Source organism: Macrosteles quadrilineatus, unplaced genomic scaffold (genome assembly GCF_028750875.1).
Source record: "Macrosteles quadrilineatus isolate MER2022 unplaced genomic scaffold, UCM_ALF_1.0 Scaffold_1__1_contigs__length_201487025, whole genome shotgun sequence".
In the NCBI taxonomy this organism is placed as follows: Eukaryota; Metazoa; Arthropoda; class Insecta; order Hemiptera; family Cicadellidae; genus Macrosteles; species Macrosteles quadrilineatus.
Genome location: NW_026542594.1, coordinates 99,638,304 through 99,650,906, shown reverse-complemented (window position 1 = coordinate 99,650,906; position 12,603 = coordinate 99,638,304). Strand labels below are relative to the sequence as shown.

The 12,603-nt window shown below is 35.6% G+C and overlaps 1 protein-coding gene across 2 annotated transcripts in view; it reads right to left on the bottom strand.

The window, feature by feature from the left end:
- LOC128996166 (xanthine dehydrogenase-like) overlaps positions 1-12,603 on the bottom strand; it is a 111,877-nt gene that overhangs the window by 78,285 nt on the left and 20,989 nt on the right. For both annotated transcript variants that reach the window (XM_054421418.1, XM_054421339.1), the window contains exons 6-7: positions 11,597-11,861; positions 3,138-3,367 (exon numbers count right to left, since the gene is read on the bottom strand). In XM_054421418.1, coding sequence (XP_054277393.1) covers positions 3,138-3,367; positions 11,597-11,861 — 495 coding nt within the window. The remainder of the gene's footprint in view (positions 1-3,137; positions 3,368-11,596; positions 11,862-12,603) is intronic.

Here is a 12,603-nt window from a genome sequence, read left to right as displayed (position 1 = left end):
AGCGGTTTGGTTCTTTTATATTTTCAGCACTCTGCTGGAGAATGCAGAAACAGTGTTCTACAATTCAGTACTGGACATCATCAGATGAACAAGTGTGTCTGGCCAGATCAGGGCCAACAGTCACCACTTATCTGTACCTTTAGTCACTGTTGTAGCCAACAGCAACAGATGACTTTAATACTTTTCTACCGCCCTGGAATTGTACCCCCCATCATATAGCCAAATGTGTACAGGGTGGAATTGTACTCCCTCTTGGACAGGTAGCTTGGCTTGTGTAAGGGCTGGAATTGTACCCCCTCCCTCCCCACTTTAAGTAACATCTTCAAATGTATTTCAATAAACTTAATTGGTATTATTAAAATGAAATTGTAGTGAATGCCTTTTAAAGTGACATATGTTAGATTTTTTATCCTGTACAGAAAATAGTGACTGTAGTAATTGTACTAAGGAAATATAATTGCGAATACTGATATCTAATAACTTAAAACTTTTTAATGAAATTTAACTTTTACTCACCTCCAAACTTTGAAAATACACAATGCAAAGCCTGAAGTCAATTTCGAAACGTCGTAAGTAGGCCTTATTTTAACTCTAGTATTGACGAAAAATGTTTAAGGGATGGAACCCTCTACTCCATAAATTCTTAAACCTATTTCTAAGTTATTATTCATGAACATCTATATATTAATTTGAAACTGTTTTTCTTTGTCATAGCTATTTTGAGAGAGCGGCTGGGTGTAGAAACTCGGTAGAGGTGCCTAAAGAAAGGTCTTGGTCTGTAGATGAGCCATCAAAAGAGAAACATGGTGAATTCCCTTGGGGCTCTGCCCCAGTGGCCTTTAAATTCCCATCCCATGTTATTCTTATGGAGGAAAACGGGGTTTTTGTCACAGCTAATTTGAGAGAACGGCTGGGCGTAGAAACTCGGTAGGGGTCTCTAAAGAAAGGTCTTGGTCTGTAGATGAGCCATCAAAAGAGGAATGAGGTAAATTCCCTTGGGGCTCTGCCCCAGAAGCCTTTAAAGTTGCCTCTTCAGATTTGTTTACATTACGACCATATGCATAATTCTACACTACTTTTTAATGAAACAGCTGTTAATATTTAAATTGTGATTTATTGAATTTGTCAAAATGAAGTACAGTATTTGCAATGGGTTTTTCTGATTTTAAATTGGATTTTCTTCTGCATGGTGTCATGTTTTGCAATATAATGTTCTATTACCAAATCAGTGGAAAATCCTAATATCACAGTAACTCTTAAAATTTTTTCATTTGGAGTTAACTTATATCTATTGTGGGTTGGTTTCTGCCTTTTTTACCACTTCTTGAAGATTGTACGTAGGTGATATTCGTTGGCATATTGCATCTGTAAACGAAACTTGGGTTGGTGTAATTATTAAATCCTGGACAATTTGATATGGGCTAAAAATAAAACTGAATTAACACTGTTCTACATTTCTTGAGCTATTATTGAAATAATCGATTTGCAAACAATGGAAACATAGAAAAAGTCATAGAACACAACCAAGTAGAAGAAATAGAAATAATTTTTTTTTTTCATTTATAATCGTTAACATCGACAACCTAATGCGGCTATAAGAGGGAAAAATTTATAGAAAACACTAAAAAAACAAGATAAGCTTTTTGAAAAAAGATAAGATATTTACAAAAGATTTTGATTATATCTAACTGTTGTGTAGATCGTGAGTATTTCCATAATCTTTGAGTCGCCTGCAATTGCTCGAATTCGAGCAACAGGTACACTAGTATTTATTTAATCAAAATATACCTTACTATTGCCAAAACAATTCATTTATGTTTTAATTTTAATAAGGAAATAAATTGAAAGAATAACAAACAAATAAGTACAGCTGAAGTATTTTTAACATTAGGTATATGAAAAGTTCTCTTTAAAGAGAAATTACGACCTTAAAGGGCAATTTATAAAATAATGGATAGTTTTCGGCAAGGTTTATTGTCATGACGAACATTTTAAGTATAGGATTTATGGGGGTGTGATTTGTAGTTTTCTTAAAAGTTCATGGGTAGTTTGGGATTTAATATATGAATTTTTAATGATTACCGTAAAGCAGTTATTTACATAATTTTTGCAATTTCAATTCAGCTCCACACTCCACCCCGTACGCAGAGAGAAAGCCTAAATATCACACGTTAAGTGACAAATTTCATTAGGTTTTAACATAAGCAAACAAAGACAAATAGGTCCAATGAAAAATATTGTTAATACATTATTTTTATTTAAAAGTCCAAGTGGTCATATTTTAATAAAGGTTTTGCGTTTTCAAGTCTGTTCTAAGCTTGGAGTTAAAGGCATATTATATTATATTTATTTTCGATGCCACACACTTATTATTCACAGTCAAATGGAGGGAGGGGGTACAATTCCGGTCCTAGAAGGAGGACTAGACTGACGGTACAATTCCACCCCGTACACTGACCAAATAAAAGTGAGTTCTAACTGGGAGGGGATACAATTCCAGGGAGGTACAATTCCGGCCCGTATAGTTTTTTAGATGCCAGTGGATTTAATTGAACCACTCGTCCATAACAATATCAAAGTGTTATGAGAGGGGTACAATAATCCCCGGCCCGTACACACCGTTTTGGTCGAGAAAATGAGACGTCATTGTGGCGTCACTATCCTGCGGGGGGTACAATTCCAGGGGGGTACATTTCCGCCACCCCGTGCAGATGACTCTGTCTCTGAGGGTGTGGTACTGGACTTAAGCAGGGAGAACCAATAAGTGCATCTTTTCCAGAACAGGCAAATCCACCATATCGGCTATTCCTATCCCCGGTGTGAGGAGGATGACACCTTTGTAACTGCGTTAGTTTCATGTTTTAAAACTGAGGACAGTTTTTGTGTACCTATACTTCTTTTATTTTTTTCATTTTTAATGTCAGAGTGTGACATTATGACATATTTAAAAGCCATTTGTGATTGATGAAATTTGAAACTTTGCCTCCAAGATGCCCTACGCTCAGCCACACCAGTAACACCATCTACAATATTAAGAGATTGCTTAATACACATTTTAGGGGCTAGAAGGTGAAATGGAGGAGCAAATAATAGTTACAAAATATACTTCAGCTAAAATGATTGTAGAATTAACTTACATTTCTCACAGGTACATTGGCGATGAGAGAAATGTGATCAGCCAGTGTTGCTGTATATTGGTAGAGGTTGGCATTGCTGTCTGCGACATGACGTAACACCAGGATCAGCTCTGTCAAACACATGTTGACTCCAACTATCAACTTGGAGTCACTAACATCGTACGACTTCAACTCTGACACATCACTGATGTCAATGAGATTCTGGTATTCCTTGTGGTCTCGGTAAACACCTGTACATATCAATCAAGGTAGAAAATTGTTGGCGTAAGTTTGGGTAGAGGCACTGGTTTAAACTAGGTGAAGTCTGTCAAAATCGACGGTTACTTTCAAGGCTTACGCTAATTCATCTAACTGCGATAAATTGAGTGAAATTATACATATTTTGAGCATTTAGCATTGATATCCGATACTATCCGTTATATATCCGACTTTTTCGGATAGACAACATATTTTGACGTTTTGGACAGAAAACTAAATCTTCATAACCATCATTAGTTTCCCTGGACAAAATTACAGCAATACTTTTCCCAATGACGACGACGTAACAGCAAAGGACAAAGAAGCCGTATGATGCAATACCGATGTCTAGTTTAGTCGTTATCAGCTGTTTTGCTTTATGATTAGATTCGTCTGGAACGTTATCAGCTGTTTTGCTTTACGATTAGATTCGTCTGGAACGAACATACATAAAGCAGAAAAGAACTTCCATGGTCAACTCGTGCTTGTCTCCTGATACTAGGGGCTATGCGTAATAGTTTTTTTTACAGTACTGTTTTAAATCATAAAAATCTAGCCTACTTATGTGCTGTTACGTAAACAATAGATTTAATGTTTCCCGAAAAAAGTCAGAATAGAAACAATAGAAAGGCAACACAAAACACAATAGAAGGGTGGAAGGGGTTGGGCAATGACCTCGAAAGGAGCCCGGGTACCGGGTAGCAACAGTGAGTCAAGTAGGCCGTGAGGGGGGAAGGGGTGGGTACGACCTTGAAGCTATATATAGACTAGCACTACTTCCCTAAATCTAAAGGACTGGCGAGTGGTATTCCAATCACAGGACAAGATACGTTGTTTTTCGAGTATTCATTGCCCGGTTTGACTTTGGATTGTCTTATTGTGTAGAAACTTTGAATAATCAAAAATAAAATTAGAACTAACCACGATTATTTAGTATTGATTGTGTATATTAATTGATAGGGACCAGGGGAAATATACAAACTTTTGTCATGATTTGAATTTCAACATCAAAATACAATAGGCCTATTGCACAATCAAGATATTTTAGGTCATTGACCTTTATTAAACATCTGGTATTGCTGTTTCAGGAGAAACACGTTGATAAATTATAAATTGATATTCCCGTGGTTAAAAAGAATTATTTTATAAACCTATAAAACAAAATCATAAAATCTTACATAAAGATAATAACAATAACAGCAATTGTAAAAAGGGTATAAAGATAACGTCATTATACTTTCTCTTTGTTCTTCTATTTCTTGGGTTTCCCTTCATCACGCATTCAACAAGTTGCCTAGTTGCCCATGTCGTTATCAGCTTTTGTGACATAGCACAGCAGGGAGTAAAACTTGACGAAAATCGGTTAATTTTTACCTATTATTTAATTACCAATGTACTTGATTGGTAATGTATTAATAAATTGGCCGGTTTTTGTCAAATTTTACACCCAATTTATTGGAATTTCAAGGTGAATATCAATAAAACAATTATTACCAAATATGTTTATTCATTTAAAAGATTGATTTGTGGTATTGGGTTCCCCACTGAGTGCAGCCGAGCGGCACTAATGAGGGTTGAAGTGAACAATAGACGGCTTATCAGACCCGACCCTCCCCAGTGGTCTGGAGAAAGCTTGTAAAAAAACTATTGTTGCACGCGCGTGACTTGTTGACCTTGGGCTGCTTCAACTTTAATTTTTTCAAATGAACTGTGATGTTTCAAAATCAAAAACAATGACTTGGGACCATACTGCATAACAATAATGGACTGCAATAATTGTTGAATTTGAAATCCATTTTTAACAAACTTATAACTTTTTAACTTTTAAAACTTATCTTGGTATTTTACTTGGGGTAATGAAGTTATGTAGGCTAGTGTAATTCTTGGTTCATCAAGGTTCTACTGAATTATGTTTGGCAGTGAATAAGTGTAGAATGAAATTTATAAATTCAGGGGTACACACCTTTTACAGAGTTATAAAGCCTAATTGCTCTAATTAACTTGCCACAACATCAAATCTAGAGCCCAGTTTAGTGTATTAGTGATGTTTTCTAAACTTGGCAAACCCCAAGAATGCCACTTAAGGCCAATAATCTGTTCCAAAAACGTAAGGAAATACAATGTGAAAATAAAATTGAGATAGAAATCCTTGTCTTGTGAGAACCAGGAAACAACATAAAACATAACCTTAAGTAAACAAACCCAAACGTTTTGACATCAGTCCTGCTGAACTTAAGTGTTGTGTGAAGATTTCGGCTGCTAGTGTACTTAATTCAAGCAACCAACTTTTGAAAATAGATGTTGTGAATTGTGATTTTCAAGAGAGAAAAACTGTGGACGTGGCTAATTTGAAATTTTATGATTCAAAATCGCCATTTATGTTTATTTACACAGCTTTATAGTGTTTTATATGTTAAAAATGCATATGCAGCTTATTATTAACCGCGCCGAACTATCCGAATCCGAAAATATCCGAATCCGAACCACCCAATATCCGATCCGATCCGAACCGAGCCTCAACTATCCGATCCGAATCCGATCCGAAATGAAATTTCACTATCCGCACACCTCTAATTGCAATGTCAATAACCTCTATGGTTGGGCAATGTCACAGTACTGTATATTACGACGTCAATAACTCCTATGGTTGGGCAATGTCAAGGTACTGTATATTACGACGTCAATAACCTCTTTGGTTAGTCAATGTTACAGTATATGCCTCATAATTCTATTCTAAAAATATATATTCTCGAATCCCGATCTTTTCTTAAGATTCGGTGGATTCGAGATCCGGATTCGACACATCCCTAGTCGTAATATACAGTAATGTGGCATTGCCTAACCATACAGGTTATTGAAGTCGTAATATACAGTGCTGTAACATTGACTAACCATACAGGTTATTGACGTCGTAATATACAATACTGTGACATTGCCCAACCATAGATGTTATTGACGTCGTAATATACAGTACTGTGACATTGCCTAACCATAGAGGGTATTGACGTCGTAATATACAGTACTGTGACATTGCCCAACCATAGAGGTTATTGATGTCGTAATATACAGTACTGTGACATTGCCTAACCATACAGGTTAATGACGTCGTAATATACAGTACTGTGACATTGCCCAGCCATACAGGTTATTGACGTCGTAATATACAGTACTGTGACATTGCCTAACCATACAGGTTAATGACGTCGTAATATACAGTACTGTGACATTGCCCAACCATAGAGGTTATTGACGTCGTAATATACAGTACTGTGACATTGCCTAACCATAGAGGTTATTGACGTCGTAATATACAGTACTGTGGCATTGCCTAACCATACAGGTTATTGAAGTCGTAATATACAGTGCTGTAACATTGACTAACCATACAGGTTATTGACGTCGTAATATACAATACTGTGACATTGCCCAACCATAGATGTTATTGACGTCGTAATATACAGTACTGTGACATTGCCTAACCATAGAGGTTATTGACGTCGTAATATACAGTACTGTGACATTGCCCAACCATAGAGGTTATTGATGTCGTAATATACAGTACTGTGACATTGCCTAACCATAGAGGTTATTGACGTCGTAATATACAGTAATGTGGCATTGCCTAACCATACAGGTTTTTGAAGTCGTAATATACAGTGCTGTAACATTGACTAACCATACAGGTTATTGACGTCGTAATATACAATACTGTGACATTGCCCAACCATAGATGTTATTGACGTCGTAATATACAGTACTGTGACATTGCCTAACCATAGAGGTTATTGACGTCGTAATATACAGTACTGTGACATTGCCCAACCATAGAGGTTATTGATGTCGTAATATACAGTACTGTGACATTGCCTAACCATACAGGTTAATGACGTCGTAATATACAGTACTGTGACATTGCCCAGCCATACAGGTTATTGACGTCGTAATATACAGTACTGTGACATTGCCTAACCATACAGGTTAATGACGTCGTAATATACAGTACTGTGACATTGCCCAGTTATACAGGTTATTGATGTCGTAGTATACAGTACTGTGACATTGCACAACCATAGAGGTTATTGACGTCGTAATATACAGTACTGTGACATTGCCCAACCATAGAGGTTATTGACGTCGTAATATACAGTACTGTGACATTGCCTAACCATAGAGGTTATTGACGTCGTAATATACAGTACTGTGACATTGCCCAACCATAGAGGTTATTGACGTCGTAATATACAGGACTGTGACATTGCCTAACCATACAGGTTAATGACGTCGTAATATACAGTACTGTGACATTGCCCAGCCATACAGGTTATTGATGTCGTAGTATACAGTACTGTGACATTGCACAACCATAGAGGTTATTGGCGTCGTAATATACAGTACTGTGAAATTGCCTAACCATAGAGGTTATTGACGTCGTAATATACAGTACTGCGACATTTCCTAACCATACAGGTTATTGACGTCGTAATATACAGTACTGTGACATTGCCCAACCATAGAGGTTATTGACGTCGTAATATCCAGTACTGTGACATTGCCTAACCATACAAGTTATTGACGTCGTAATACCTACTGTGACATTGCCCAACCATACAAATTATTGACGTCGTAATATACAGTACTGTGACATTGCCCAGCCATACAGGTTATTGACGTCGTAATATACAATACTGTGACATTGCCCAACCATAGATGTTATTGACGTCGTAATATACAGTACTGTGACATTGCCCAGCCATACAGGTTATTGACGTTGTAATATACAGTACTGTGACATTGCCCAGCCATACAGGTTATTGATGTCGTAATATACAGTACTGTGACATTGCACAACCATAGAGGTTATTGGCGTCGTAATATACAGTACTGTGACATTGTCTAACTATAGAGGTTATTGACGTCGTAATATACAGCACTGTGACATTGAGTAAAAAATCGGGAAAAAATCGGTCTTTTACATGGAATACAGACAGTTTTGTGTTAGTAAAAAAATCGGGGAAAATCGGATCCATCAAAACCGGATCCAGCCCAAGAACCAGAATTTTTTGGATGCGATCCGGTGCCGGTTCTGGCTCGGATCCGGCGGATCCGGTAATCAGATATCCGGATCCGAGCATCACTAATTTAAATTTTAACTTAATAAATAATTTTGTGATATTGTGCGAATGTTTGATTGTTTACTTTTAGCGAATTTACCTATAGGGAAGTAGCTATTACCGTAGGTCTCATGGTAAGACCTAAGACCGGGACCGATTTACTTTTTCATTTTGATGTCCCCAGAGGCCAAAAACACCATTCGTTCAAATTTTTATATATCTATATATATATATATATGTCCATCAGCACGATAACTTGAGTAATTTTTGTCCGATTTTGATAAAATTTGGTTTGAAGGTGTAAGGCGGGATAAACTTGAATGAGTTCGCGAACCAGCATGATCGGACTATGGGAACGGGGGTTTATGGGGGGTTTTATGGGGTAAAAATAGGTTTTTCCCATTTTTGACCCTAAAAACACAAAATTTCACAATTCCTTTTTAAACCATTTTGTAGAGCTTAAAAAAACAAATAATATAGTATATTGAAGTGTTATTATGCGCCTAATTGTTACGGAGAAAATTAAAAAAAATTGTAATTTTAAAATTCCCATGTTATTCTTAAGAGGGTTCCCTACCCCCATTGAAAAACGTCAGAAAACCGCTTCGCGCGGTATCGTATAGCGATTCTAGTTTTGACATTTAAATTGTGAACCAAACACCATTTTGTACATAAAGAGTGGTTCTACTAAGTTTGCTTTTTAAAAAATGTCTATGCTTACGCAATCAAGGGCAACGACTTGTCAAAGTTAGTGAACTTTACAGTTAAAGTTCACTAACTTTAACAAGTCGTTGCCCTTGATTGCGTAAGCATAGACATTTTTTAAAAAGCAAACTTAGTAGAACCACTATTTATGTACAAAATGGTGTTTGGTTCACAATTTAAATGTTAAAACTAGAATTGCTATATGATACCGCGCGAAGCGGTTTTCTGACGTTTTTCAATGGGGGTAGGGAACCCTCTTAAGGAGAATTAGTCAACTGTTGTAGTTTGCTTGTTTATGAACATATTTTGATCAAATTTGGAAAATACATTAATTTATTACTAAACCACAGTACCTTTTAATATTTTACATAAAAAAACGTTTTTACCCTCCCTGTTGCAGCAAACCTAAGTACTCATTAAACTAATTCTGTTTAAATAGGGAATAAATGTGATATTTTTAAGGAGACATTTTAGTTTACATCCAATCAGGCAAATGGAAATTCGCTAAGTCTGCAGGTTTGCTGCGGCGGGGGTATTTTCTATTGTTTAGGTGCAGTGGTAGGAGGACATTATGGCTATTGCAGATGTGTTATAGAGTGAAAATTTAAAAACGTACGTTTTCATGTCCCTGGCTTTTACTTCGTAAATACTGGATTTGTAGTTTATTATTATGTCTTTTAATATTTTTTGGGACGGGGGCAACATGTTACACACATTTATTTGGTTTTAAATAGGTTCTAGGTATTTTTTTCTTTTTTTTTAAAGTCTCTAAATTTACGACCATGACGTGTCCCTAGGGTACATTTTCCAACTTTCACGCTGTTTTTAGACTAATTATTCATGCCGAAATATATAAAGCCATATATTTATGTCATCAATGGTTATTAAACTTACAAAAAAGGAGCATATTATAATTTTATTGTCATTGCAAACTGACTACCATGAAAAAATAAGTCTGTCCCTCGATTTGGCGTCACGACCATTTGGGAAAAATTTTCAACTTTGGAGCACGACAGTGGCAAGCCTGGCGTCGATGGAGTCAGTTGGTTTTAGAGACTAGTTCGGGGTGAACGTCAGGATTGTAGTGCCGGTCGTTTCGAGTTGAAAGGAGGAATTACAAGATTAATAAAGGAAAGATTGTGTTTTTTGTAATTTTGGTGTGTCCATGACCGTACGTAGTCATTCGATGAAGTAGACATGGTGTTAATTTTTGTTTATAAGATATTTTAATTGCTAGATTAACCTAGAAGTTCACTTTGTATCCTCGAACATGAGGTGCAGGGCTACCGCCAGAACAGAGCCAAATAACACGTAATTTCACGACCAAAGTTTCACGACCATCGCGGGTTTTTTCACGACCAATCCAGCCTTATGGATTATAGTGTGTTTGGTCGTGACAATAACTTTAATATAATTGTAATTTGAACAGTTTAGTTCAATTGAAACACTTATTTTTATTATAACTAACAGTATAATTGAAGGATTGTTTAGAAAGATTTAGATTATTTCAGAAAATTCACGACCGTACCGCTTGTCCCTGACCATCACGTTTATGATTTCTATCATAAAAATTTCAAAAATTAAAATATCGTCATATTTCAATGTTTTATACACAAAAGAAGCACACCTCTATACAAACATAACGATTTTTAGGGTCTCAGGTAAGTTTTTTTGGAGTTATACAAACTTAAAAAGATTTTATTAGCCTTTTTTCAATTTTTTGAGTTTTTTTCTTTTTTTCTAGAAAGACCAAATATACCAAAAAGCTCAGTGACCTTTTTATTGTATAATGGTCATAAAAGTAAATTAGTTTATAGCAAAACTTAGTTATAAAAATAATATTAACTATTTTTAATATTCATTTAAACGTCTGTTATGGTCGTGACAGGATTTTGTGTTTTTCAACCAAAGATGCTCTTTTTTTTAAAACAATACCGAAGATATTGCGTTACCATGGACATTTTATGAAACTTCAAATGTTAATGAAATAAAAATAATAATAAAAGTTTTGAAAAAAGGGGGAAAAATTTGCAAAGTGCTTTTTCTGAAAACGTACGTTTTTAAATTTTCACTCTATACTATAGCATACCGTTAAAAAGAACCAAATTTTCTCAAACCGTGGCCTACCCCATTTGCAAACGTTAAGCACGAGTATAACACTGCAATGAGAATTTTATACCTATACGCTAACCCCGTAGGAAGGACGGGTACTCTGCTAGTATATTTATAAAATTAAAATTGTATTTTTGCCCTCCAGGGACATCAAAATGATAAAGTAAACCAGTCCCAGGCCTGGGTCTTATCATGCCACTTACAGTAATAGCTTATACACTATAGGGTAATTTCACTAATTTCACTAAAAAACCTTGTGAATCCTTATAGTGTTGAGATAAAAAACATTCTTACCGTGAGCAGTGTTTCCTGCTATAAAGCGATAGGATTCTTTGTCAATGCTCTTGAGGACTTCGAAAACCTCTTGTTTGGTTGACACCTTGTACCATTTTCCCACACTAGTTTTTACCAACAAGGACTCGGAGTGTGGTTTGCGATGCGCATTCACTGATTCATCAAACTGGTTTTTGTGAAGGCAATCACTTTTATCCTTGCACATATTCTTGGGATCACATCTAATAGTGTAGTTGCAACCATTTATGCAGCCTTTGAGCATATCCTGGAAAAGATCAAGATAAGTAGACAATATTTATTTTCTAACAATTGAAACTCAATTTATTTTATAACAAATATAACACTTGGCTATATTTTGTTGACGAGATAAACCCTCAAAAGGTATATTATAATAAAAGATATAATGGAGTTTGTTATTTCTTTTATTAATTCAACTTAATGGAGAGCAATTGGCTCCAACTAACACATAGAACTGTGTAGGCCTAAAATTTAGTATTCAACTACTGTATTGACCTTTCACAGTCTACACCATTTCCATTCAACGCCAAAAATGTAAAATATAACAAGCAATAACAAGAGTAAAACTCCTTTTAACCGCACCCAGTTTTACCAAACCAGAAAAGACGGGGATTTTTTTTAACTTTTTTTGCTGTTCAAACTGAAACAAAAATACAAGTACAGTATTGCTGAATACATGCCTACTATCTATGTTTAAAATGTTTAAACCCCCGTGTTTTGGAGTTCAAACCACTAAAGCGAACATAAGCAGATCTAAACCTCAATAGTTAGAAAATACATATGGTTGGAAAGCTTATAAAATGGCACAGTTTTCAACGTATTTTGCTACCTTCTTGTATACAGAGTGTCAAAAAATGCAATAGACCAATTTTGTGTTTAATTTTTATTAAAGGCCTTAATTTTAATCTTTTGAACTATTTACAATGGAGTTTTCATTTTTGATACTCCAACATTTTCAATGATTCTTATTCAAAATTTAACGTAGAACA